We start from the raw sequence: 25,462 nt of genomic DNA, 5'->3' as shown, positions 1-25,462 counted from the left end.
GCATTGATAACCCAGTGAAAGGAAGGAGCAAAGAAATGTCTAGGTTTTTTCTGATCCAGCCATTGACACTGGGCTCATCGCTACTGATGCCATCTTATTGGTTAGGAATTAATAACATGCACATATCTCCTCACAAAATACTTAGGAATGATATAAAGCTGTATGCTGAGGAGAAGAGTTAAGTTTTATGGACATTCAGCTCTTCTCTACCCTATTCTCCTGCATGCTAAGTCTTCCTGGGGAAAAGCCAGGCTTTTGTTCCACACACTATACCTTCAAATTGAGAAAAGTAGGATGTATAGGAAAGGTGAAACTTCTATTCTGCCTGATGCATAAAAAGTTTTCTATTGCTAGAGAAGCAAATTCCTTGTTCAAATAGTAAGAAATAGCATTTATTGATGAAGACATAACTAAGACTTTGGGAAACTTTTATTTCACCATACATGGAAATGATTTTCATTCCATTTTATTTCATCACACATGATGGGAATAAACACTGATAATTCTTAGACATGCCAGTATTTTAATTATAATCTATTGCAGAATCAACAAATGTAACTTATTTAACAATAAAGCCTTGGTGATGATCTGCATTGAATCAAAGGAAGTGAACTAAAAAAGGAAGTGTTTTTGTAACTTCTGTTCTTTCCTCCTACATAGATCATATCTTCAGAAATGGAAGCATTCATTTGGATCCAATAAACCCTATATAGGTGCCCACATAGGACTCAGAACAGCTAAAATGAACCTACTCATAAAAAACAGAATTTATAAGTATATTCACCAAGCCAGTGCCCCCTTCCTGGATAGTTCTCACATTAGTATAAATAAATAAACAATAAAAAGCAGATGAGTAAGAGTCCTACTCATCCCAACTAGCTTAGGGCCAAGCACAGTCCCTGTGTGTCAAAGCTCATCAGGTTGAGATGTACCTTTTGCATAAGATAAATACCCATTTCTCTATGAAGCAAGGGTGGTACAGTCGTCACGTGCAGTTGAGAATGGCAGGATGGCTAATGATATTTAGGTCATGATGAAAATGCAGCTCAACAACGTAACTCTCCATGAAATGTGATATGGTTATAATGATTGTTTTCCAATTGTGTGTTTTCATTAAATTGGCTATCAATGAGTAGCCAAATTGTTGTTTGGGGTAAACACAAATGTCACGTTGAGATTTAAGCAAGTTACACTCAAGCACCCAAAATTTGGCAGGAAAAGAAAAGCAAGAAATTACATAACATTAGCTAGACTTATTTTTTCTACCTGCTGGAACAAAATTGCTTATTTGCCATTTCATCTGGATTATTGCTGTATTTACTGAATGCCAAAGGAGACAACATGTACAAGTCATTTTTTTCCTGATGATAACAAGGAGATATACTCTTGTCTTTTTATCAGTTCCCTATTACTGAAACTGACAAGCAATAATAAAATATACCATCATAGAATCTATGCATTATTTACAACCTATTACAATTTAGCCATACTTCAACGATTTAAGCATCTTAAAGTCTGAGATACTATATAACTTCAAAAAATTACTTAAAATTTTAAGCTACATTTCCTGTTTGAGCAGCTGAGCTTGTCTGTATGTCTCTTTTTATTTCCCTTTCTTAATTGTACTCTTCTTTCACACACTGGTTTAAATTTGGAACCATTTTCAACAGACAAACCAAAAAAGGGCTCATTCACTTCTATTGAGTCAGGCTTTATATTTTTTTCATTATCATATGTCTACTCTATTTCCTATGTATTTCACATGGTGACTATAAAGCCATGCCAATACATTTTTATTAAAGTTCCATTCAGAGCTTATTAAGAGGTAGGTATCTAGGGCTGAAGAGATGGGTTAGCAGTTAAGGCACTTGCCTGTGAAGCCTAAGGAACCAGGTTCAATTACTAGTACCCACAGAATCCAGATGCACAAGATGGCACATGTATCTGGCATTCATTTGCAATGGCTAGAGGTCCTGGTACACCCAATCTCTCTCTCTTTTTCTCTGTCTGGCCCTTTTGTCCCTCTCTCTCACAAAATAAAATAAATAAAAATTTAAAAGGGTAGGTATCTATTTAGAGAAATACATAAAATCATAACTAACAAAATAGCTTTTAAATTTTAATTTTGCTTTGATTAAATACAACTATATACCATAAAAGCCTATGAATTAAATAGCTATTTGGGAAGGTTACAATTTAAAGGGCCTCACATTTGCCTACCCTTTATATACACATTTGCTAGAGAAATAAGCTATAAAGATGCTTAGAGGTTAGGAAAAGAGGCAAAAAAGAAAGCATCTAATGTATTTAAAAACAACATGTTATTTGTTTTTGTATTTTTGTAATTACTCCACTTACATTTGTCATTGGAATGGCCTAGTTATAGTCGGGAGCTCTGGGTATGATAAGAGCCCATTTGTTTTGTTAATGAAAGGGTTATAGAAACACATACACTTTTACTACTCTCATGGAGAGCAAACAAATTCACTGGGAAAAAACATTTTACTCACTTACTCCAGCTCATAAATGGAGCTTTCTTATAGTAAGTGTTGTATCATAGGTGCGAATTTGAATGTTTTCATAGTCACCTCTAGGAAATGAGGCTGATCAGTATCCATACTGGTATATGTACTGAGTCCTGTGATTCTGAATAAAAATATCATTCTAGGATCTCTCTTTTTCTTTTGCATTTCCACTGGGTCTCTTCTATGTCTTATTTATATGCTTTATTAAGACATAGATTTTTAATTCATTGATTTTTTTGGCAGTGGTAAAAACCCAAATCTCATGCATCCTAAACAGTAAGTGCTATATCACTGAGCTGCACATTTTCAGACATAAAATATAAATTTTTAGATGGAGAAAAGATTGCTCACACACTGAAAAACTGAAAATAGTAGAGAAATAATTAAAAATATCTCTTAACATTTCATATCCAGGCTTTACTATCTAAGCTGGTGCCGTGAGCTTGTGTCCTGGGAAGCCTCACAGGGATGCCCATTTGCAGGAATTCTGGGCTAAGCTATTGTTCTGCTGTTACTGTGTTTTCATTTTGTAGCCCCACTAACCCCACTCCTTGACAATGATAAATTCAGTTTGACCTATTTGTTACTTTCAGAAATTTTCTATGAATGTCAGCATGTTTGTATGTATGCATAAATTTTTACATTAATAGGATTGTCCTATACTTACTTGCTTTGACCCCTTAATGTTGCATGTTGGTATTTTATTTTGTTTTATTTTTTTTTTGAAGGTAGGGTCTTACTCTAGCCCAGGCTGACCTGGAATTCACTATGTAGTCTCAGGATGGCCTTGAAATTGCAGAGATCCTCCTACCACTGCCTCCAGAGTGCTGGGATCTGAGGCATGTGCCACCACTCCCAGCTGCATGTTGGAATTTTATTGAACAACTTCCATCTCCCTTGAAATTTCATTAAACAGCCCCTATTTCTCTAGCATCCACTTCCTTCTTCTGCTAGGTACTTGTACTTAGTGGTCACTGTAGAATGGCTGTTCTCATTCTGGTTAAGCCTCTTCTTTGCTAAAAATTGAAAAGCTTTCCAGTTGTATGAAAACCAGCATTCCAGTAAATAAATTAGACTCAGTAGGAACCAAGCTGGGATGAGGTTCTGAGATCTGCAGGAGTCTGGACTAGTCCAAGCACAACAGGAAGCTACCTCTGCTAAGCTGTCTGCTAGCTTTCCTCTGCTGGTTGTTTCATCTGTGTATGGGTTTTTTGGTTGTCAGACTTTATAATTATCTATCTTTCTTGATAATATGTACAGCCCCAACTAGTTAGTTTAGTACTCAATAGAGACAATATTACCAGCTAAGTATTTATGCCCCATCCAAATTCATATGTTGATACAACAATGTTCAATATGATTGTGACAGTGGATCTTTAGTAAATAATTATGTTTAGATGAAGTGAAGAAGATAGACCTACTACAAAACATTGGCATACATATAATAAGAGTCTCTAGCATTTTTTCTGTCACATGAGGACACAATAAGAAGGCCACCATAATAGTCTGGCCACAATGCCCACAGACTTCTCAGCCCAGAGCTGTGAGGAAATAAATGCCTAAGGTTTCAGTTACCTACTATGTAATATTTTATTACAGCATTCTGAGCTCAGACAGACAGGAAAGAAGGTCATTGACTTTCTATAAAGTTAATTCCTCCACTATGGAGGCCTAGATCATATTTACTTATTATTTTATAGATGAAGAAAAAGAGCCTGAGAAGTAATGTGTGTCATGTCCAGAGCCATGGACTTCAGTAATGAAGTCATCACCTACTGCTTTGAAGGTTAACAGGCTATAATGTATTCTTGGAATTTACCTAAATATTCTCCATTTTGAAGTTGGAATGGCATTCTGAGTATAGAAACACCCGACTGATTCCCAGTGCTTTGGCTCTAAGACATGTGGCCGTGAGGTCCTAGCTGATGGTTACAAATGCCCAAAGTCATAGCTACTTGTGTAATCATATGATCACTAGTGAATTCCTCAATGCATTAAAAGTTTCTTTTTTTATTTCTTAGAGAGAGAGAAAGAGAGAGAGAGAGAGAGAGGAGAGAGAGAGAGAGAACACTGGCATGCCAAAGCCTCTTATCACTGCAAATGAACTCCTGATACATGTGCCCACCACTTTGGGCATCTGGCTTTACATGGGTACTAGTGAATTGAAGCCAGGCTGGAAGTCTTTGCATGCAAGTGCCTTGCAATCTCCTCAGCACAGAATTACTCAATCTTTCTGAACATGAAGTTTCTTAAGTAGAAAGCACATAGAATAATATTTACCTCAAATAATTATGCTTAAGAGCAATTAACATTTTAATTTATTCACCAACTATTCATTTATTATATATTCATTTTATTGGTGCTAGGGATTAAATGTAGAGATCTTTTACATTTAAGCACCCTACCACTTCATACTTAGTCCTAAAAATATTAAATTATTAGTATGCATCACAAACTGTGCTCTGTAAGGAAGTTATACTAGTGAACAAATCTATACCCTGCTCACATGAAGTTTACTGTATGGCGGGATTTAAGACATGAGAGAGTCATGTGCACAGTTCCTTACACAGAATTATCACACAGTTAGTTCACTAACAGTAACATCAGCTTCTAAGTGTTCTCTTGCCTTTTCCTTAAGAAGCAACTAATACTGATGCTTTATCAACGGAGATATTATCAATCATGAACATGTGTGTATTTATAATCATAAAGAACATGTCTGTCTTCCTGACCTGGACCTCCCCTGCTGTCATGCTTCTTAAATTAGTCACTAATAAAAAAAATAGCATGCATTCCATATGATGCTTTAAAAACAGTTTTAAAAATCATCCTTGCCCCCATAAGAGAACTTGAACACAGTGTGCAGAGAAAAGTCTATATTATGAAAATACTTTGAAAATCTGGTCACAATTACTTACTTGATGTTAAGCAAGCATCTCAGTCTATGTGCCCATTTCGCAGGTCTGAGAGTTCTCCCGGACTCAACCTAGTCAGAGCCTGCCTAGCAAGAAGACACTGCATGTCCAAGAAATCAGCTTAGAAGCCTTGCTAAAAGGAAAGCCAGCCTGGTGAGGTCCATGTGAGACCTGCCCAGGAATGTGAGAGAAGATCAGTGGTTAGAGTTGACAAACAATGCCATACACTTGGTAGCTCTAGGAGTGAGTCTTGCATGCAGAAACATTGACTTCTTGTACTGAGCGACTCCTGCCAGGTTCAGAGAAGTGTCTACTAGAACTGCAGGTGACAAGGCGAGCTGCTCTGAACTTGCCAGCTGTCAGTTGACATGGCCACCTTCTACCAGTGTGTGCGCTGCAAAACCAGCTGCATTGCCACCATGCTGGGCAGCAGAGGACAAGAGTTTAATATCATCCATCTGTCAAACAGACTGATGTGGAGAAAAAGAAACATTTTGAGCAAAAGATACTAAAACTCTTGTATGATAATGTCTAATAGTCATAATTCAAGAAGCCACATTGCACTGGGTTAGTTTCCTTTGGAAAAGCAAGAGAGTTGAAATTGGTTAAGAGATGCAACTGCCTGGCTTTTAGTTCTGCACATGGCAAGAACTCTAGGTTTTCCCAGCCAGATGCAGAACTCACCTTCCTTCCCCGTAAGCACTGCTGGAGCTCAGGCCTGGTGAGCACTCTGTGTTGGCAGTCATGTGGTTGCCAAGTTATTTCTCTCCAGTCACAGGTCCTGTTGTCTGAACAACTGAGGCAAGGCACAATCCACTGACCTGGAATACATGGCAAAAATTCCTTTGGTTTGGTTTGTATGTGAAACTATAGTTTTCAAGTAACTTTAGAATTCATTGTATGACAGAAACCACAGTAATTACAGTGAGAAGATCAATCTTATCAAATAAGTTCAATGGAGCAGTACATGGCTTACAGCCAGTCAGGTAGAGAGCAACATGTACACATGTTCTGAAATAACAAACACAGCTCAGACTGAAGTTAAGAGAAAATTCTGGCTGAGGGATGAAGAGAAGGCTTAGCAGGTAAAGCACTTGCCTGTGAAGCGTAAGGACCCAGGTTTAATTTCCCAGTATCCTCGTAAGCCAGCTGCACATGGTGGCACATGCAGCTGGAGTTCGTTTGCAATGGCTTGAGGTCCTGGTGAGCCCATTTGCTCTTTTTATCCTCCTCTCTCACTATCTGTCTCTCTCATAAATACACACACACACACACACACACACACATATGTATATATATACATGTTTTAAACTCTGCCTAAAACTACATAGGAAACCTGTGTGGTTGGTTGGGTGATACTCAATCATTACTTATTATTATTATTTTTTTTTTCAAGGTAGGGTCTCACTCTAGCCCAGGCTGACCTGGAATTCACTATGTAGTCTCAGGGTGGCCTTGAACTCACAGTCATCCTCCTACCTCTGCCTCCCGAGTACTGGGATTCAACGCGTGTGCCACCACGCCCAGCTACAATCATTACTTACTTTTAAACACTACATTAGGTACTAACAGAACAAAAGATAGTTGAGTCTCCAAATTTACAACTGACCTCAAATATTTCTTCATATGTGTGTATGTATGTGTAGGTGCATGAGATGAGAGTGCATGTGCACATGTATGTGGAGGCCAGAGGACAAACTTGCACACCATTTCTCAGGTACTATCCACCTTTTTTTGAGACAAGGTGGCTAGATTGATTAGATGCACAATGAGCCTCAGGGCCCTCCTGTTTATAGCCCCCCACCGCTGTAACTCATAGCATTTATATGTGGGTTTGGGGGATATAGCAAAAGTCCTCATGACTGAAAAAAATGCACTTTACCAACTGAGCTAAAGTGACACCTACAGTCTCCTCAGATATTTCTTTCTTTCTTTCTTTCTTTCTTTCTTTCTTTCTTTCTTTCTTTTCTTTTCTTTTCTTTTCTTTTCTTTTCTTTTCTTTTCTTTTCTTTTCTTTTCTTTTCTTTTTCTTTTGTTTTGAGGTAGCGTCTCACTCTAGCTCAGGCTGACCTGGAATTCACTATGTAGTCTCAGGCTGGCCTTGAATTCATGACAATCCTCCTACCTCTGCCTCCCAGAGTGCCAGAATTAAAGGCACTTGCCTCCATGCCCAGCCTCCTCAAATGTTTCTTAACTGAATTTGTGCTTAGATCACCAACCCAATAATAGATATGGATATAGCCCCTGATCTCAAGAGATTTTAGACACAAGAGATTTACTTCAGTATTTTGACAATTTATTATTTTAAAGGCTGGTTATTATTAAAATATTCCATTTGATTGATGGCTCTGGGGATAAGGATTTTACCGTCATTTCTAGTGGTGTCTTTATTTATCAGCTGGGTGAATTGTGTAGTGTTCTCACATGTCAGTGTGAGGATATAATGGGAACATGCATCGTTATAATGTCATAGTCACTCTTTTTTACTGGCAGAGTTCTGTTGTATTTGGAGTTAGAAAGAAAAAGAACATTAAACATTTTATACCTATTCTGGGTCTGCTTTGTGGTGTTGTTACCAAAGTCTCTAATGTGATGAATTTTAGCAAGGACAATTTCTCCTTTCAGGGAATGAATATAGAACATTCATGACTTCAGGCTGTTGAAACAGTGCATGTGAGGATTTATTTTTGTTTAGATTATTATACATATTAAAATATAAAGGGGGATAGAGTTTATGGCTTTTACTGATTGGCCACAGAAAGGGAAAATGAGGCAAGCATATTAAGAGAGAGAAACTGTGAGAGAAAAGAGAAAACAAGGATGAGGATATGAGAAAAATGTGAATTCCAAGGAATGGAGGAAAATATACAACTGAATTAATTTTGGAGATCTAATGTCTACTGAAACAGAAATACAAACTAAAATTTAAAGTAATGCAGGCCTGTTTGTTTCTCTTGCCATAAAATTTCCTTTTCCATGATTTTCAAATATAGTGAGAATTACAGAAAACTGCCTTTTGCAACGTCTACTCACCATGTACATTCTATACAATTTTAGGAATGATAAACAACACTCCATTTCTCTACTTGCAACTTTTGATGTATTTTAATTTCAAACATCTAATGTCTATCCTGTTAGAATATTAGATGCTACTGACATTCAAATGTCAGAGTAAAATAAAAACAGTTAATATTCTCTATGCCAGGAATATTCTAAGTGCTTTAATATATTAATTTATTTAGGCTCTGGAACAGCTATCTTAACACTCCCTTAATTTGAGTTCAGTAAGTTAATTTGTTGATTTCTAAAGGGAAGATGGTAGATATACAATTTGAATAGGGCCATGTCCTCCAGAATCTATATGAATACATTAGTTTCAAGGGCTACAATTTACATGTAAAGATAATGGTAGCACCCTAACAGGCAATGTACAGTTGAGTAAAAGTATCCGTGTGGTAAGTAAAAGAACCTGGCCTTTGGAGACATATACATACCAGCACTCTGCCTCATCTAATGAGCTCTGTGTACCTCAATGTTGATTGCATACTGGAGGAGCCCAGAAAGCTTCTTCAAGTCTCCATGCCTAGGATGTATCCTTAACTGGAAAAATTGCTATGTATGAGACTCAGGTATCTGTACTTTTTTAAAATACTTTCAGATGATTCCAATGTGCAGCCAAGGCTGTAATTCACTTTTAAGTTGGACAAATTAGTTAATATTTTCATGATTAAATTGACTTCTTTGTAAGGAAAAATGTATGACATCTGGAAGAGTGCCCGATACTGAGTAGACAATGAACAGAGTTTCCTTCTAGGTCCTAACCCCAAATATGCCACAGTAGGTCGAAATAGAGTAAGGATTAGAGTTTTCTGGAAAGTTCAAGGGAGCAGATAGATGTGAACAGTATTTTATGAACAGATACAATCAGTGACACTGAACGGGTGATATTTTATAGGCAGTGAGGGGATGGTAGTGACAGAAGTGAGCTGCTTGGCTTCCACAGAGATTGCACGCCCTTTAAAAAAGGGGGAGTCTAAAAAATAAGGGTTACCCAATTTGTCTGGGGCTAACTTTACTCTCTATTGGGGAATCTGCTTTTCTTTTTCAGATAGAGGCAGATCCTAAAGAGAGAACCACCCCATCATACCTCAGAAGGGCCCCAGCTGAAACTAAGAATAATTGGCGAAACAAGCAAGAGTGCTGCTTTCTTGGTGAACCTGGTACCAGCACAAGGGTGAAGGAGGTCAACACAGAGATTAATCAACTCCTACCAAATCAGATATCCAGAGACACAGAGGCTCTCAAGACCTCATCACTGAAGCAGATCCAAAATACACCCAACATGGCTCAGGGAAATTTTGTGGAAGAGGTGGCAGAAAGAATGTTAGTACCACACGTTGGGTCATGATACACAGAGACATTTCTCCTCCCCATAACTGTGGGCTAACTCCACAATGCATGACCCATATACCTCAACAAGGAGGGGCCGGGGAAAGGGGTAGGACATGGACAAGCTTCACAATGGTACTAACTTGACTGTATTCACTGAGTACAAAACTAATTAATAAAAAGTAAATTAAAATTTAAAAAGGGGGAGTCTGCTAGGTGAAGGGGGTTTTCAGCCCAGTTCTCTAGCTCATTCTCTTTTGTAGCTGCTTTCCTTCATGCATCTCCTATACCCTAATTCTACATCACTAGCATAGATGGCGTATATATTTTTGAATCCTTCAAAAACTAGTTGGTTCAGGCATAGCCTGAAGTTAAGCTATGTATACAAAAATTCCCCAAGAAGGCTTCCTTGGAGATGAGGTGGTCTTTTCTTCATAGCGACTTGTCACCATTGTGCATTATCTTGCATGGAGTTGGAATGGAACTCAAAGCTGGTCCTTTCCATCTTCTCATTCATAGACAAGGTAAACTAAGGCATAAAGAATTAAGTGAAACAGGGCAATGATTTTCTTGCCAGAGATGGGCCAAAATTAAGGGACTCCAATGTGTTGATTCTGCTATTGTGTTAGTCCAGGTCAGAACAAAATTGTCAGTTGGAAATGAAACATGGCCCAACAGCCTCTTTGGGAGCATCTCACTCTCCAGTTGTCATAATCAGTTTTCTTTCTTTTGAAAAGCTGAACTTACTCAGTGGTACATGTGTTGGCAAAGACAAATGCTGCTAGTTTTTTTCTCTGATAGAAGGGCAGCATGTTGGGGAAGTTCTCATCAGTGCCTTGCCCTGCATGTCTGAAAGTGTCATGCTTCCCTCCTTTACCAAGTACACTCTTCATCCCCCAAACTTGCTGACAGCTGATGTTTGACCAGCTGAGGCCTTCCTTGAATACTTGCTGCAAAGGGAAAAACTGGTCAATTGCATGCGCAAATGTTCAAATGTGGGTGCAATTAGTTTTTGTGCAAAAAATCTGATGCACGTAAAAAGATGGCTTGATTTGGTGTCTGAAACTTGGCCCCAGTGGCACTTCCACCATACAGTCATGACTTTGTACATCTTTGTATCAGTAAGCAATGCAATGCCTTTTATTTACTGTGAGTTGAACTAGACATCTGTGCAACATCTGCAGGACCATGGTTCTTGACATCTTAATGACACCAGGCCTTAACTAAAATTGGCCAGAAAAAGAGGACATAAATTTTGTTATATATTTAAACACTGAATGAATCAAAGCTGTGACTTATGAAATAGAGTATGACATATGTTTGAAGAAACAACATTCTGAGGAATGAAACTATCTTTTAGGAGAAGTGGTTTTATTCATAGTTACAGATCTGTGTTGAATGCAAACTAGATTTCAGCCTGTAAGTGAGTTAGATTAGATGATACCATGGAGATAAGATTTCTGAGTTGTCACTTAGAGCCATGGTGAAACATAAAATTATGTAAATATTAACAATAATTACTAGTTATATAATGTCATGAACAAAGTTACTTTATTAGGTAAAAACTTATATACCCAATATTTTAAGTGTTAGAAGTTTGAATGGTCAATGTATATATTTATCCAAATTAGAAAAAAAATCACTTTGTCTTTCTTTTTAAATATTTATTTATTCATTCATTTGCACGTAAACACACACATACGTGTGTGTGCAGGGTAGGAGAAGCCTTGCCAGGTCCTCTTGCTGATTGATGCAAACAAACACCAGATGCTGGTGCCACTTTCTGTGTCCATTGACATGGGGAGCTGGAGAATTGAACCCTGGCTAGTAGACTTTACAAGGAAGCTCCTTTAAACACTAAGTCATTTTCACAGCTCACTTTTTCTTTCTTAAGCAAACAGATTTAATTCTTATATTGTGTCTTACAGTTAAATTATTTCCTAAAGAGCAGTTGTCAATTTAAAAAGAAAAAAATATAGCTATAAATGGCTGTAAGCTAGTGTTATTGAAAAATGAAAAAGAAATTTTGACATCAGTACATTACAAGGTGAACCAATAAATCTAGCTTTGTCAAATGATTGAATTGTGCCATTAAAATAAGATTTTAAAATCCATTTGTATTTGGCAATGTAAGCTGAATACACATCTCCTAAATAAATCTCCTTCTAGTGTTTCCCACCATGTAACTTTTCTTTTCTACAGGAGGAAATCTTGCTTTTATGGAGGGAATTATTCCTGGCAGTACACAGTAAATTCTCAAAAACTGCTGACCTGACCCTATTTCATAACTTTGGGCCTTTGGGGGTGTGTGTGTATGTGCATGCACACATGTGCCTGTGTGTGTGTGTGTGTGTGTGTGTGTGTGTGTGTGTATGTGTATGTATGTGGTGTGTTCATATTCCTGATTTGTCTCAGCCTTCTGAAGAATAGAGGGGATGGTTTATATCTTGGTTTTAGCTCAGTAACAATTTTTAGTCATATATTAGACGTTGGAAAATGAATTGGGATAATTCATGTTCTAAAGAAACACAATCTAAGGAAGACATCAGTAAAAGTGTATTGCTCACGCACCCTTGACGTATTCATACACGCACATGGTGACATGTGTACAGATACTCCTATGTTTTATATATTATTCCCATAATAAAGCCTCAAATAAAAATGATTAGACACAAAGCAAGTGCATATATATTTTGATCTTTATAGGCTTCTTCCCCAGGGATCTCCCTGTGCCATTTCCTTCTCTTCCTGGTTGTACATAGTTCAGTTTTGGAGACCACTGGTCAGAAACAGAGATAGACACATATAAATAACTAATTGAACTTGAATGTGATCAGTGCTATTTTGATCTTCTGCCCAGAACTGCCCTGGGAACATAGAGGAAAGTCCACCCTGGAAATGTGGGGAAGACAGTCTTCCTCAAGAGGAAGGTACAACATCAGAAGATAGGTAAGGATGGGAAGAGCACGTGGAAACAAGGGAACAGTGTAGACAAGAGCCTGAACGCCTGATGACATATCATTATCAGCATGAAGTGAGGCAAAGTGCCGAGAGAGAGCAAGATATACAGGGAGGCACTGAAGGAAGGAGCCATTTCAGGATAAGGCTCAGGGCTTGCATTGGTAGGTAATATGAGGTGCTTCCTTAAAGAAATATGATTGTGTCCCAAATCAAGGCCATGCAGAGAAGTATCTGAAGGCTGCTCTTCTGTGACAGCCCCTTCTGAATTCCAGACCCAGAGACAGAACATTCCAGAGCCTGACAGAAGTGACTGCACTGTTTAGGGCAAGAATAAATTGTCACTTCCTGAGGAATGTCAGTGTCTTGAAGTATTGAAGAACTTTTAACTTGGTACAGTAGTAGGAATAGAATTGTTTTAGAATTTTCATAAATTGTCATCTCATTAAAGAAAATAACTGGATACATCAGTGTCTTCTTTGAATGTTAAGAGCATGTGTCTCCTGTAGTGGAGAGTCGCAAATCACAGCACCTGACACACTATAGTGGCGAGTCCCTCCTAAAGCATTGGCTGGAATTTATTATTTAGAACACATGTTCAAGAATGAGGCCATGCCCACATTTGTTAACTGTGCATGCCAAATCGCAATTTGCCCTGCCCATTTGGGAAACACATTTCCTGTTCCAACAGCGGTGTGAAGTTCATGGCAAGGGTAGCATTGCTTCTCAGAGTTTTCTCAGGCCTTTTTCATGAAGGGAGGGCTAGGGCCAGGAGGACTGAGCAGTAACCAGGACACTTAGAGAAGATAGCCCCACTTTCTTCACTGGAAGAAGGATTTCTGGGGGTCAGGAGGGAAACAGGGAATTAAGAGAGGGTCCTCAAAGAGATGTCTCATTTCAGATCTGTGCAAGACTTACATAGGATTTAATGCTATTGTTTGAATCTGAGGTTTTTATTTGCCTCCTTTTAGTAATGCTCAGAGTATGGATAACATTAATGGTCATTCCGAAGAATTTTTGTAAATGAAAATAAATTCTTTAAAACTGAACTTTCGGGCTAGAGAGATCACTTAGTAAGGCTGAGCATGAGGACCTGAGTTCAATCCCCAGAAATGACATAAACATGCTAGGTGTGGAGTGTGGTATGTTGACCATCTCAATAAGTGGGGTCCCGGGGCTTGCTGACCAGCCAGGCTAGCCTAGTTCATGGAATGAACACGGCCAGCTTCCTGCTCTCGAAAAGCCAAAACCCAGAGAAGAATGACACTAAACAATTAATTACATGTTTAATTATTTAAGTAATTGTGATGGAAGACAAACAGAGTGTTGTGAAATTTATAAGGAAATGAACTAGACCTTTCAAGAAGGCTTCATAGAAGAAATGACTATTGGCCTGGGGCTACAGATGAACAGGTACTATACGAGGCAGAGAGAGGAGTGTGAAAAGAATTTGATTAATCACAACAATTTAAATATGAAAACAATGCATTTGCCCATATCATATGCCTTGAATTTCATACTAGTGAGAAAAATCATGTCCATCTTGTTTAAACAATAACAGATTAAGTAAGTACAGACTTATCTATTAAAAGATTTATTTGAGAAAGGATAATTCAATGTGGTGTCACCTGCTGTGTCTCCAGATGGACAGCTTTTTAGTTCAGGCTGTGAAATGGCTTCAATGTAGTCAGAAGAAAGGGGCTGCAAGCCACAGGTTTCCTCCGGGCGAATCAACAAACCACAATCCTGTATTAAAATGAAAGAAATGAGTTGTAGTGGTCATTAATCCAACACATGGGGGTCACATATAAACTGAGAAGATTTTTAACAAAAAATAACCTTTATGGATGAAAGGAACATAGATGCTGGCATAGCTGAAACACTATGTGCAGTTTTTTATGCAATGGGAGAACTGTGAGCATGCTCATGCCATGAACTAGTTTTGATGTTTAGTCACATGAACTAGTTTATTACAAAATTATGAAAAGTGGAGAGACAGGAGTAGTAGTATTTGTATAAAATGATCTCAAGTGTTGTGACAGACTTAGGTGCCTACACAATATCTACCCTTCTTTCTTACTTTAATTTTATCCCTCCCTTCCTTTCTTCCAACATACCCTTTTGTGCTGAAGGTAGAAATTTACCCAACATTTTATTTTATTTATTTATTTGAAAGTGACAGACAGAGAAAGAGGCAGATAGAGAGAGAGAGAGAAAGAGAGAGAGAGAAAGAATGGTCGTGCCAGGGCTTCCAGCCACTGCAAACGAACTCCAGATGCATGCGCTCCCCACCCCCTTGTGCACCTGGCTAATGTTACCCAACATTTTTTAAAAACAGTTTTCCAGTATTCCTTGTGGGTAAAGGTGGCTGTGGGGCAGAGTCTTAGCCCAAACAAAAAATGCAAGTGACTATCAGCTGTGGATTTCTGGGACAGTTTTATTTCTCTGATGAAACATCGCCATTGTCACGTTGCTTTTACTTCCACTTGGAAGACAGATGCTATCCTAAAGAAGGAGCAGCTGTTCTTGACCATGAGAAAACTGTCAGCACAGAGGACACTGATGACACCATGTAGCTGAAATGCCAAATTTGGGCTTCCCACTGCCATACATTTTGTAGCAGATGAAATACAAACCCTGAAAGAAATATTACTCTGGCAAATCTCATATTTTTGACCTCCCTCTTTCCTGCTTTCATCTCCTGAAAAGTGGGCTAAGAACATGCCTCCTAGCCGGGTGTGGTGGCGCACACCTTTAATCCCAGCACCCGGGAGGCAGAGGTAGGAGGATCGCCATGAGTTTGAGGCCACCCTGAGACTACATAGTGAATTCCAAGTCAGCCTGGGCTAGAGTGAAACCCTACCTCGAAAAAAAAAAAAAAAAAAGAACATGCCTCCTAGTTATATTGCAGCTCACAGTGACCTTATAAAAAAGTATTTTATTTGAGAGAGAGAGAAAGAGGGGGAGAGGGAGGGAAAGAGAGAGAGAAAGACCGAGAGAGAGAGAGAGAGAGAGAGAGAGAGAGAGAGAGAGAGAGAGGAGAATGGGCATGTGCCAGGGCCTCCAGCCACTGAAAATGAACTCTGGATACATGTTACACCTTATGTATCAGGTTTTTCGTGGGTACTGGGGAATTGAACCTGGATCTTTTGGCTTTGTCAGCAAGTGCCTTAACTGCTAATCCATCTCTCTGGCCCTTCCATGTAAACAGAATTTCTAGGATGCTTATGTTTTTCTGATACAGAGGCTACTTTGACTTGCTTTCCTTGATAGGAACACATAGCCTTTGTGATGAGAGAAAGGCCAAGAGAACTGTGAAGATTTCATTCTGCCATCTTTGATCTGCAGAGATGCTTGTTGTTGGAGGTTTTTTTGTGCCTCATGAAAAAAGCTCGCTTGTTAAAGTGACAACTAGTCAGCTTTGCTGTTAGGCACCGGACAGCCAAAATTGACCTTACAAGTCATAATTCCCAAATTGGTCCTGCATCTCATAATTTCACTAAGAACTTGCAAGAGCCCTGGTTTCTAAGAAAGGTGCCTGAGTTTTGCAAGGCTCCCTTCTCTCCATGTGCCCTAGCAAGGAGCCAATCACTATGTCTTTTAAAAAGATTTAATTATTTATTTGAGAGGGAGAGAGAGAGAGAGGAAGAATCAGATAGACAGAGAGCATGGGTGTTCTAGGGCTTTTAGCCACTGCAAATGAACTCTAGACACATGTGCCACCTTGTGCATCTGGCTGACATGGGTACTGTGGAATCAAACCTGAGTCCTCAGGCTTCTCAGGCTTTGCAGGCAAGGTCCTTGACCACTAACCAATGTCTCCAGCCCTTGCCATGTCTTTATCTAATCTTTCTTATCTTGACTCTGTTATTTTCCCTCTGGCTTTCAGGTGTTACTGTTTAGATCTGTTTACTTGTTCTCATTTACCCCATGTGGTAGTTGGAAGAATATATGTCCCCCATTGTCTCAGGAGTTAAGATTAACTTTGTAACTTGGATCTCCAGCTGCCTGGTTAGAGGAGGTGTCACTCTGAGAGGATCCTGGAGTCCAGCCCTAAGGTGAATTCCAGCCCAAAGGTATGGAGAGCAGTGTGAGCTCTGGTGTGGTCCTGGCTACTTGCTTCTGCTGCTGCTTCTGCTGCTGCTGCTTCTTCTTCTTCTTCTTCTTCTTCTTCTTCTTCTTCTTCTTCTTCTTCTTCTTCTTCTTCTTCTTCTTCTTCTTCTTCTTCTTCTTCTTCTTCCTCTTCCTCTTCCTCTTCCTCTTCCTCTTCCTCTTCTCCTCCTCCTCCTCCTCCTCCTTCTTTTTTTGCTGGCTGTTTGGTTGTTTCTCTGTGCTTGAATGTATGGGAGCAACTTCTTCAGCCATTAATGGAGCTTGCTTCTGGATCCTGAAGCTTGAAATAAACCCCTTCATCTCATAAACTGTCTGGTTTGTATGTTCATCCCAGCAATGTGGAACTGTCTGCAACAACACATATGATGGTTTATGTTGATTTTCAACTTGACCTAGAATCACCTCTGAGACAATATCTTGACTGGGTTGGGTGTGAAGAACCACCTTTCTCTAGGTGTCAATGTTTCATGGTTGGGGCCCCAGACTGTATAAAAAGGAGAGAGTTGGCCTCGTGAGAATCACTCTGGGCTTCTGCACTGAGACGAACATGACCAGCTGCCTCAAGTTCTGGCTGCCGTGTCTCCCCAACCATAAGGGACAGTAATCTGGGACTGTAAACTGAAATACACATTTCTTCCCTTAATCTGATTTTTTTCAGGTATTTTGTACCACCAACAAGGGAGTAACTGACACACCATGCTATTGCTTTGGACCCTTCAAAAATCTATCTCTTGCCATCAGTTCTATTTTCCACCCATGCATCCATCTTTACATTGCTGCTCATAATCTAGCCCATATGTAGATCCATTAACTTCATTTGCTGCTTGAAATAACTCACAAAACTGCATTGTACTCATAATGAAATATGGAAGCTGCCTTCCTTTCTGACTTATCTCTACCTCGTACTAGTTAACACTCATCCTACACTCGGCTTGATCCAATAGCTGTGCACGTACCTGGGGTTGCTCTCTCTGACGTCTCTGTGTCTTTACATACAGAGTGGCCTTCTTCACCCATTGCCTGCTTAATCTCTACTCATCCTTCAACGTCTATCTCCTCATTTAGAGAGCTGGTCCTGATGCTCTATGTGTCAGATGCATATCTCATTGCTCTCTTGCTGTAGTCCTATTAGCATTTAACATTGTTTCTTTGTCACACTGTCTTACTGTGAGAACCAACTGACAGCTTTCAGATTTACAAAATAAAGCTGGAAAAAGAATAGATAGACAGTGAATAATGTCGACTCATAGATGCACCAAGGAGCAACTTGAAGAGGTGCATTGAAGGAGGTTCAGCATAGCACTTTCTGTAGGCTTGTGCAGCTTCAGAGAAACAAAATTCTATTTTTCTTTCAAACTGTCAAGGAGAAAAGCCACCAAGTGAGTTTAGCTGAAAGTGTTTCATTTTCTGGATCTGTTTTGAGTATGGTCACTTCCTTTTTTTTTTTTTTTTTTTTTTTTTTTTTGGTTTTTCGAGGTAGGGTCTCACTCTGGTCCAGGCTGACCTGGAATTAACTCTGTAGTCTCAGGGTGGCCTTGAACTCATGGCGATCCTCCTACCTCTGCCTCCCGAGTGCTGGGATTAAAGGCGTGCGCCACCACGCCCGGCCTTCACTTCCTTTTTTTAGGACATGTCCTAAAGAACAAAAAGTTTTATAATGTAGCAGCAATTCACTGACAGTAAGTGATAAACTTAGTAGAATGTATTCTAACATTGCATTAAGGAATGGCAGCTCCTGACATAAATGAAATAAAGTTTTCTTTTTCTTATAAGTTAATCATATTTATCTTCTGAGAATTTTTTGTATGCATGTGTATGATATATATGATGTGGTGTGTGTGTGTGTGTGGTGAGGTATGTGCATGCATGTGTGCGTGCACATGTGCACACCCAGTGTATGTGCATGTGGAGACCAGAGGAGAATGGCGGGTATCCTCCTCCATCACTCATCTACACCTTTTCTTTAGACAGAGTCTCTTGCTCAACTCTGGCCTACTTTTTTTGACCAGACTGGCTGATCAGCATCCTTAGCAATTCTTCAGTTTCTGCTCCACTCAGGACCAGGGTTATAGGAAGCTACTTATCTGAGTGTTGGGGATCAAACTTAGGGTGTACCAGGCCCTTGAAAGCCCTCCTACTTGTGTGACAAGCACTCTTACCCACTAAGCGATCTCTCTAGCCACTTCTGAGAAATTTTCTAGGTGTTACATAGATGATATTTTATAAACACTATAAGATGAAAAACCATAAAGCATTTGGTTTTTGAGATTTGTAGTCATTTTTTATGATAGGACTTTAGTTTCATTTAAGTTCACTTGTGAAAATTCATCTATAATTTTGATTTCTGAAACTTTTTCCTTTCAACAGGAAAATTGTTTTTTTGTACACATGAAGAAATGTAAGATCATACATCTTGAGCTGTATGTGACTCACATTGAAGATGCTTATTACAGAAGACTACGACACAAATAAATAACTTTTTGAGATATTTAAGAAGACCATTCACATATTTTATAATCTGATTGTTCTCACAACTTTTCCTATAATGTTGCCTTTATTAATTTTAGAGATTAAGAAAATGCTGAAATGCTGAGGGGCAGGTTTAAATGCAAGTCAGTCTGTCATTAGATCTCCACCACCTCACCTTAGCATGCTAGAGACTTTCCTAAAGAGATAGCACTGCTTCTATCACTTGTTTCCAAGAAGCTTGGGAAAGATCCAATACTTTCCCTACCTCCTTTTCATCACCCGCATCCCAACTACAGCTGAAACTGGCTCTTTAAGGTCAGCAGGCATTGCTTTACGCCTCTTCAGACTCAGCCATACTCTGGCTAGCTTTGGTGTACATCATTCTATGATGTGAGCCTACAGTAGCAGGTGTTTGATCACCCTTTGGTTTTTAGTATTTATACAATCATGGGCCCATGATAAGAGTTTAAATAAGGTTCCTAATTAAAGACATTGTCAACTAATGGACTCCATAAAGGAAAGTCCAAGATTCATTTAAAGGTGTGGTCCAGGGTTACAGAGATGGATTAGAGATTAAGACTCTCCAGGTGCTATGTAAGTTAGACATACAAGGTGACACAAGCACGCAAGATCACGTGCACACAAGGTGGACACACATCTTGAATTTGATTGTAGTGACTGGAGGCCCTGGGAGGCCAATTCCCTCTCTTCCTCTTGCTCTCTCTCATCAAAAATAAACATATAAATAAAGGTGGGTTCAAGTGCCAACAAAAAGGCTATGGGAGCAAATAAGCATGAGAATGTAAGCACAAACATGGCTTAAGTATCTCAGGATCCCTTAGCGCCTAGAGATGAAGTGGGTCAGAACTGCCTTAAAGTATAATTCCATCTCTAACATTTTCTTTCTACAAAGTAAGCATTGTCTACATAATTTCCATGTGATGATTTTAGCTGTAGAAATTGAAGTTTGTGATTTTCCTCTTTGAGAATTTTCCCAATGGGCTCCTTGAACAGACTTGTATCTTGTTGCAAATAAATAAATTATTTTCTGTCTTCATGTTGTCTTTAAATGCAACAACTGCTTTCCTAATATTATCGTCTGTCTGCCATACAATATTGAGTAGCTGTTTTGGGATTCATGGTATTAGAGGTCCACAGAACATTTATAGAATAATTATCTGAATTATATACTAGCAAGAATTAATTTTGGTGTAATCTATCTGTGGTTGTCTTTTGCATACCACATTAATCCTAAAGCTGAACATTTTTTTTAAGGAGAAAACAATGCATAAAACTTTATATTAAAAGGGATTTAGATCTTTATGGTGAACAATTTGAAAACCTTTCTCAAAGTAACTATATATACCTTTTTACAATTCTACTGCTATGATTTTATTCTACGGAGTGTTTTAGCCGTGCACACAAAACCCAGAAAATTTATGATCACAACTTATACTATCAGACGAGTTAGCATAACTCATGTCCCTCAGGGGAAACTAAATAAAAAAAAGTACAATTATATACTGGAACATCTTGTAATATTTAGAAAAAGAAGGATGTAAAATACAGGGTGCTATAGAAGATCCATTATGAAAGAGAACAAAGTGAGCTGCAAAGTTGACGTATACTATGACCTTATTAAAATAAAAATCATTAAGCGCTCTACATGTGTAACTATGCACAGATGAATTTTGAATTGATACAGCGGACATTCTAAAGGGGGGTCACTTAGCAGATTGAGAATAACAGACCACAGATGGGAAGGCAAAAACATAGACTTGAACTTTTTATTCTATATGCTTTAATGTTTTGCCATTAGTATTAATTATACGTTAAAGCTACATATTAAAGAAAATACCGTTTAGATAAAAAAGCAACAGAAGGGAAAAATCGGAAAAGACCTAATCACTCCTTTGAAGGCATATTAGTTTCCTATAGCTACTATAATTAAGCAAAAGTTCAGTAGCCTAGAACAATAGATACTTATTGTCTCATTGTCTTGAAATGATGTGAAGTTGAAATTAAGCTGTCAGCCTGAAGTCGCTTAATATTGGTCACATTGTGATAGATAATCTTGACTGTCAATGTGGTAGGATTTAGAATCACCATGGAAACAAATATCTAGGCATGTCTGTGAGGGATTTTCTAGGTTAGGTTAATTGAGGTGGGACGTCGGGCTAACTGCGAGCAGCGCTCTTCCATTGGCTGCGGTCCAGACTGTGCGGAAAGGATGCGGCCAGCTGAAGGTGAGCGTTCACTGCTTCCTGCGTCGTGACTGAGGACCGGACCTCGGCAGTCCTGCCGCCTTGCTTCCCCACCACATGCACTGAGACCCCGCACACTGTGAGCACAAGGAAACACCACCTCCTTGAGCTGCTTTAGTCAGTGTGGAAAGTAAAGAAGCCTCTGAAACATTCTGAGCTGAGTGAAAACAGTCGCTAAAGTTTGGAGTGGATAGCAATAGAGAGCGAGAGAGGAAGTGTGTAGAAATCAGTCGTGTTAATTTGGAATTTTGGTTTCATTCTTGGCTCAATCTGATGACAATGCTCAGGATCATCGTAACAAATTAAGCTTTTAAAATTTTCTGTTTAAATATTCTTTTTAATTTAATTAATTAATTGAGAGAGAAATACAGAAATAGGCAGGGAGAGAATGAGAGAGAGAGAGAGAGAGAGAGAGAGAGAGAGAGAGAGAGAAACGAGCTCCAGATGCCTGCTCCCCCTTGTGATTCTGGCTTATGTGGGTCCTAGGGAGTGGATCCTGGGTCCTTTTGCTTTGCAGGCAAGCACCTTAACCACTAAGCCATCTCTGCAGCCTGCTGTTAAATATTCTTAACAGGTAACCTTCTAGGCTCTATTCCTTTTTATAAACCTCATAAAATGCAATTATTTGTTGTTCCTTTAAAGTACAATACATTCACTTTTTTTTTTTTTTTACAGTGGGCTAGGCATTTGGTCTTTTACTAACAATTTGTTCCAATAAAATATTTCCAGTGTACAAGATTTAGTTATATCATTGCCTTACTTTGAATTTTAAAGAGAATGTGTAGAAAGCTAAGATACTTAGTTGAGTTTGTACAGAAGTCCTTTCAAAATGGATTATCATCAATGTTCATGGTTACATTGATTTGGTGGAAAATAATAGGTAAGTTTTTAAATTCCATTACTTTAAAAAATAATATAACTTGATATCCTTAGCAGGAGCCTGAGTATAACTTTATTTGCAGCTTTTGTCTGGCACCCATGGCCTCACTTATAACACCTTAAATCCACCCAATAATGAGTCACCAGGGAACGTGAGACAACTGCTTCTTATCCTGAACATTTCATCACATTGGAACAGTAGAAGAACTCAGGAAGAAGGAAAATTTAAAGAAATTATAAGCAGTTGAATTTATTATCTTCAATGACAGGTACATCAATGTTTGGAATACTTCTTCATATTTCTCATGCACTCCAAGTATACGAACTAATATGAAGTTTTATTTTTGACGTAGATAGTCCTCAGCTCAACTAAGATGGGGCCAGTGTGGTCCTGGATATTAAAGTCCACTCTGAAATGCACCCTGCAGTCTGATTTTAGAAACACACACGTCTCTTAGGCTTTGTAGAATTTGGAGATTGTGAAATGACTACGCTTCCCACTTCCAGAGAGCTAGAAACTCCAAGGAGAGCAGCTTTTATTGTGGTCTCTCAGCACTTTTGGTTTTGGTTCCAGATGGAATCCAGAAGGGTATAGGCAAATGCAAATGGGAAGGGAAATGGGTGGATATGTTTAGATATCAGAAAACACTGCATTTTTTTTGACTTGTGAACAAAGGAGTGCAGAGTTGGAACGGAATGTGCTGCTTTGGGTTCTCGTATACTTTGAAGGGTCTGGATCTGTTTGGGAAATCACAAAACAATAACAACAATACAACAACATCAAGCAAAGGTTATTTCCTATTCTAAGGAACAAATCTGTTATTTATAGATCGAAGCAGAAATACCCTGCAGGCTGCAGAGAATGTTGACATGTGCTCACCAATAATGGTGACAGCGAACCTAACAACAAATGTTTGCCATATAGTAAATAGTGATCTGGCCTGCCCAAGAGACACTTGATTAGTCATACTAAGAATGATTGCTTTTGTCCATATTTTAGCCTGGACATTTCCGTTTAGGACTTGTTCTCCAATAGGTCATTTGGCATTTTTACCCCTAAAGATGTGGCTTTGGTAGAGATTATTCTGCTCAAGTGACACTAACAGAGTTGACTATTTAATAAAACATGCCATTACAGCAGGTTTGAGCCATGTGGATATTTTTCATTGGCATTCATCTTTGCTGCAAATCACAGTGGTAAGGTGATTTCCTCCATACCTGCCTGCAGTTGTGGGATGCTGGGAGGCCTAACAGAGAGTGAGGGTGGCTCAGAAGAAGAGTATTTGAAAGCATGCTCCTGTTCACCAGCCATTATGTCCTATCAAGTTTTCCCCAGGCTACCCACTGTGAGCTTAAACAAGCCTGCAACGGCATTTCAAGAAGACCTCAGAAACCTACCTATCACAACAGACAAACTAGAGCATATGGCTGAAACAACTACATGTTTAGTATGATCGAAGGGCCAACAGATACCATTAGGAAACAGTATCAGAAGACATGGAAGTACAGGTAACAGCATCATCTAGAGGTGTATCTCAGTGTGGACAAAGGGAGGGCTAATTAATATGAATCAGCATATTTATTTACACGGAGATGAGTACAACAAGAAAGAAGAGAAGCCCGTGAAATTCTTTTGGGAATTGTATTTTCTTTTTTTTTTTTTTAATTTTTATTTATTTATTTGAGAGCAACAGACACAGAGAGAAAGACAGATAGAGGGAGAGAGAGAGAATGGGCGCGCCAGGGCTTCCAGCCTCTGCAAACGAACTCCAGACGCGAGCGCCCCCTTGTGCATCTGGCTAACGTGGGACCTGGGGAAGCGAGCCTCGAACCGGGGTCCTTAGGCTTCTCAGGCAAGCGCTTAACCGCTAAGCCATCTCTCCAGCCCAAATTGTATTTTCTTGAAACTCTTAAGTCTGGCATGCAAGAAGCCTTTGACTGCTTGATCCCTAAAATAGACCTGTTAACCTTGCCCTACTGGAAAGGAAGTAGGGCCCTAAGGTTGTGTCACAACCTTTTAGAGCATATTCCCAAACAGCAGTTCTGAATGGGAAGATCAATCTTTCTCAAAAAGGTACATTTCAAGAATTTCCTCTGAAGACCACCACCAGCAGCTAAGCTGACCCAAGAGCTCACTCCATGGAAAGCAACTCATCGTTGCAAATCCTGCTACAAATTCAATAGTTGGTGTGGACTACTCATCCCTGCTCTGTTAAATTATTATTTTCATTAATTATTTTTGTCTTTTGTGAGAGAGAGTGTGTATGTGTGTCTGTGTGTGTGGAGTTGCATGCTGTGGTGAATGCATGTGTGTGTGCAGATGTACACGCACCATGTGCATGTGTGCAAAAGCCAGAGGAGAGCTTAGGGTGCCCCTCACTATTGCTCATCCCTGCAGTTCCTTGAAATAAAGTCTCTACCTCAACCAGTGCTCCTGCTTTTTCGTCAGTGAGACCCCACAATTCTTCAGTTTCCATCTTCTCTCTCCCAGTGGCCTAGGGTTACGGACATATATGTTCCATACCCCATTTTTTTAAGTCAGTTTTGGGCAGTCAAAGTTTGATGGTCTCATACCCCCCAAGACCCTCATGCTTATGTGGGAAGAACTCTTAACCACTGAGCCAGCTCTACATTCTTTATGTGTGTGTGTATGTTTGTGTGTGTGCACATGCATGTGGAAACCAAAGGATAGCTTTAGGAGCAAGACAGAGAGCCTCAGGGATCCTTCTGTCTCTGTCTCCCCAATGCATGCCACCATAAACTGAATTGTGTGGATGGAACTCAAGTTCTCATGCTTACAAGATAATTACTTTCCCAACTGAGGTAGCTCCTCAGGCTTCTGACAATTATTTTTTGAGCTTTTTCCCTTCTCTGAAGGGCATGTGTTTTTGAAGTTAGTCTGCATGTTGAGTTTGTAGTAAGCAGGACATTAAGCTTGTGCTTTTGTCTG

General features: G+C 39.2%; 1 protein-coding gene across 2 annotated transcripts in view; it reads right to left on the bottom strand.

The window, feature by feature from the left end:
- Window positions 1–25,462, bottom strand: part of Cped1 (cadherin like and PC-esterase domain containing 1) — a 301,563-nt gene that overhangs the window by 41,141 nt on the left and 234,960 nt on the right. For both annotated transcript variants that reach the window (XM_045160324.1, XM_045160323.1), the window contains 2 exons: window positions 14,416–14,533; window positions 6,125–6,261 (listed from right to left, as the gene is read on the bottom strand). In XM_045160324.1, coding sequence (XP_045016259.1) covers window positions 6,125–6,261; window positions 14,416–14,533 — 255 coding nt within the window. The remainder of the gene's footprint in view (window positions 1–6,124; window positions 6,262–14,415; window positions 14,534–25,462) is intronic.

This window comes from Jaculus jaculus, chromosome 10 (assembly GCF_020740685.1).
Source record: "Jaculus jaculus isolate mJacJac1 chromosome 10, mJacJac1.mat.Y.cur, whole genome shotgun sequence".
Taxonomy (NCBI): domain Eukaryota; kingdom Metazoa; phylum Chordata; class Mammalia; order Rodentia; family Dipodidae; genus Jaculus; species Jaculus jaculus.
The sequence above is the reverse complement of the archived record's forward strand: the minus strand, read 5'-3'. Positions and strand labels throughout refer to the sequence as shown.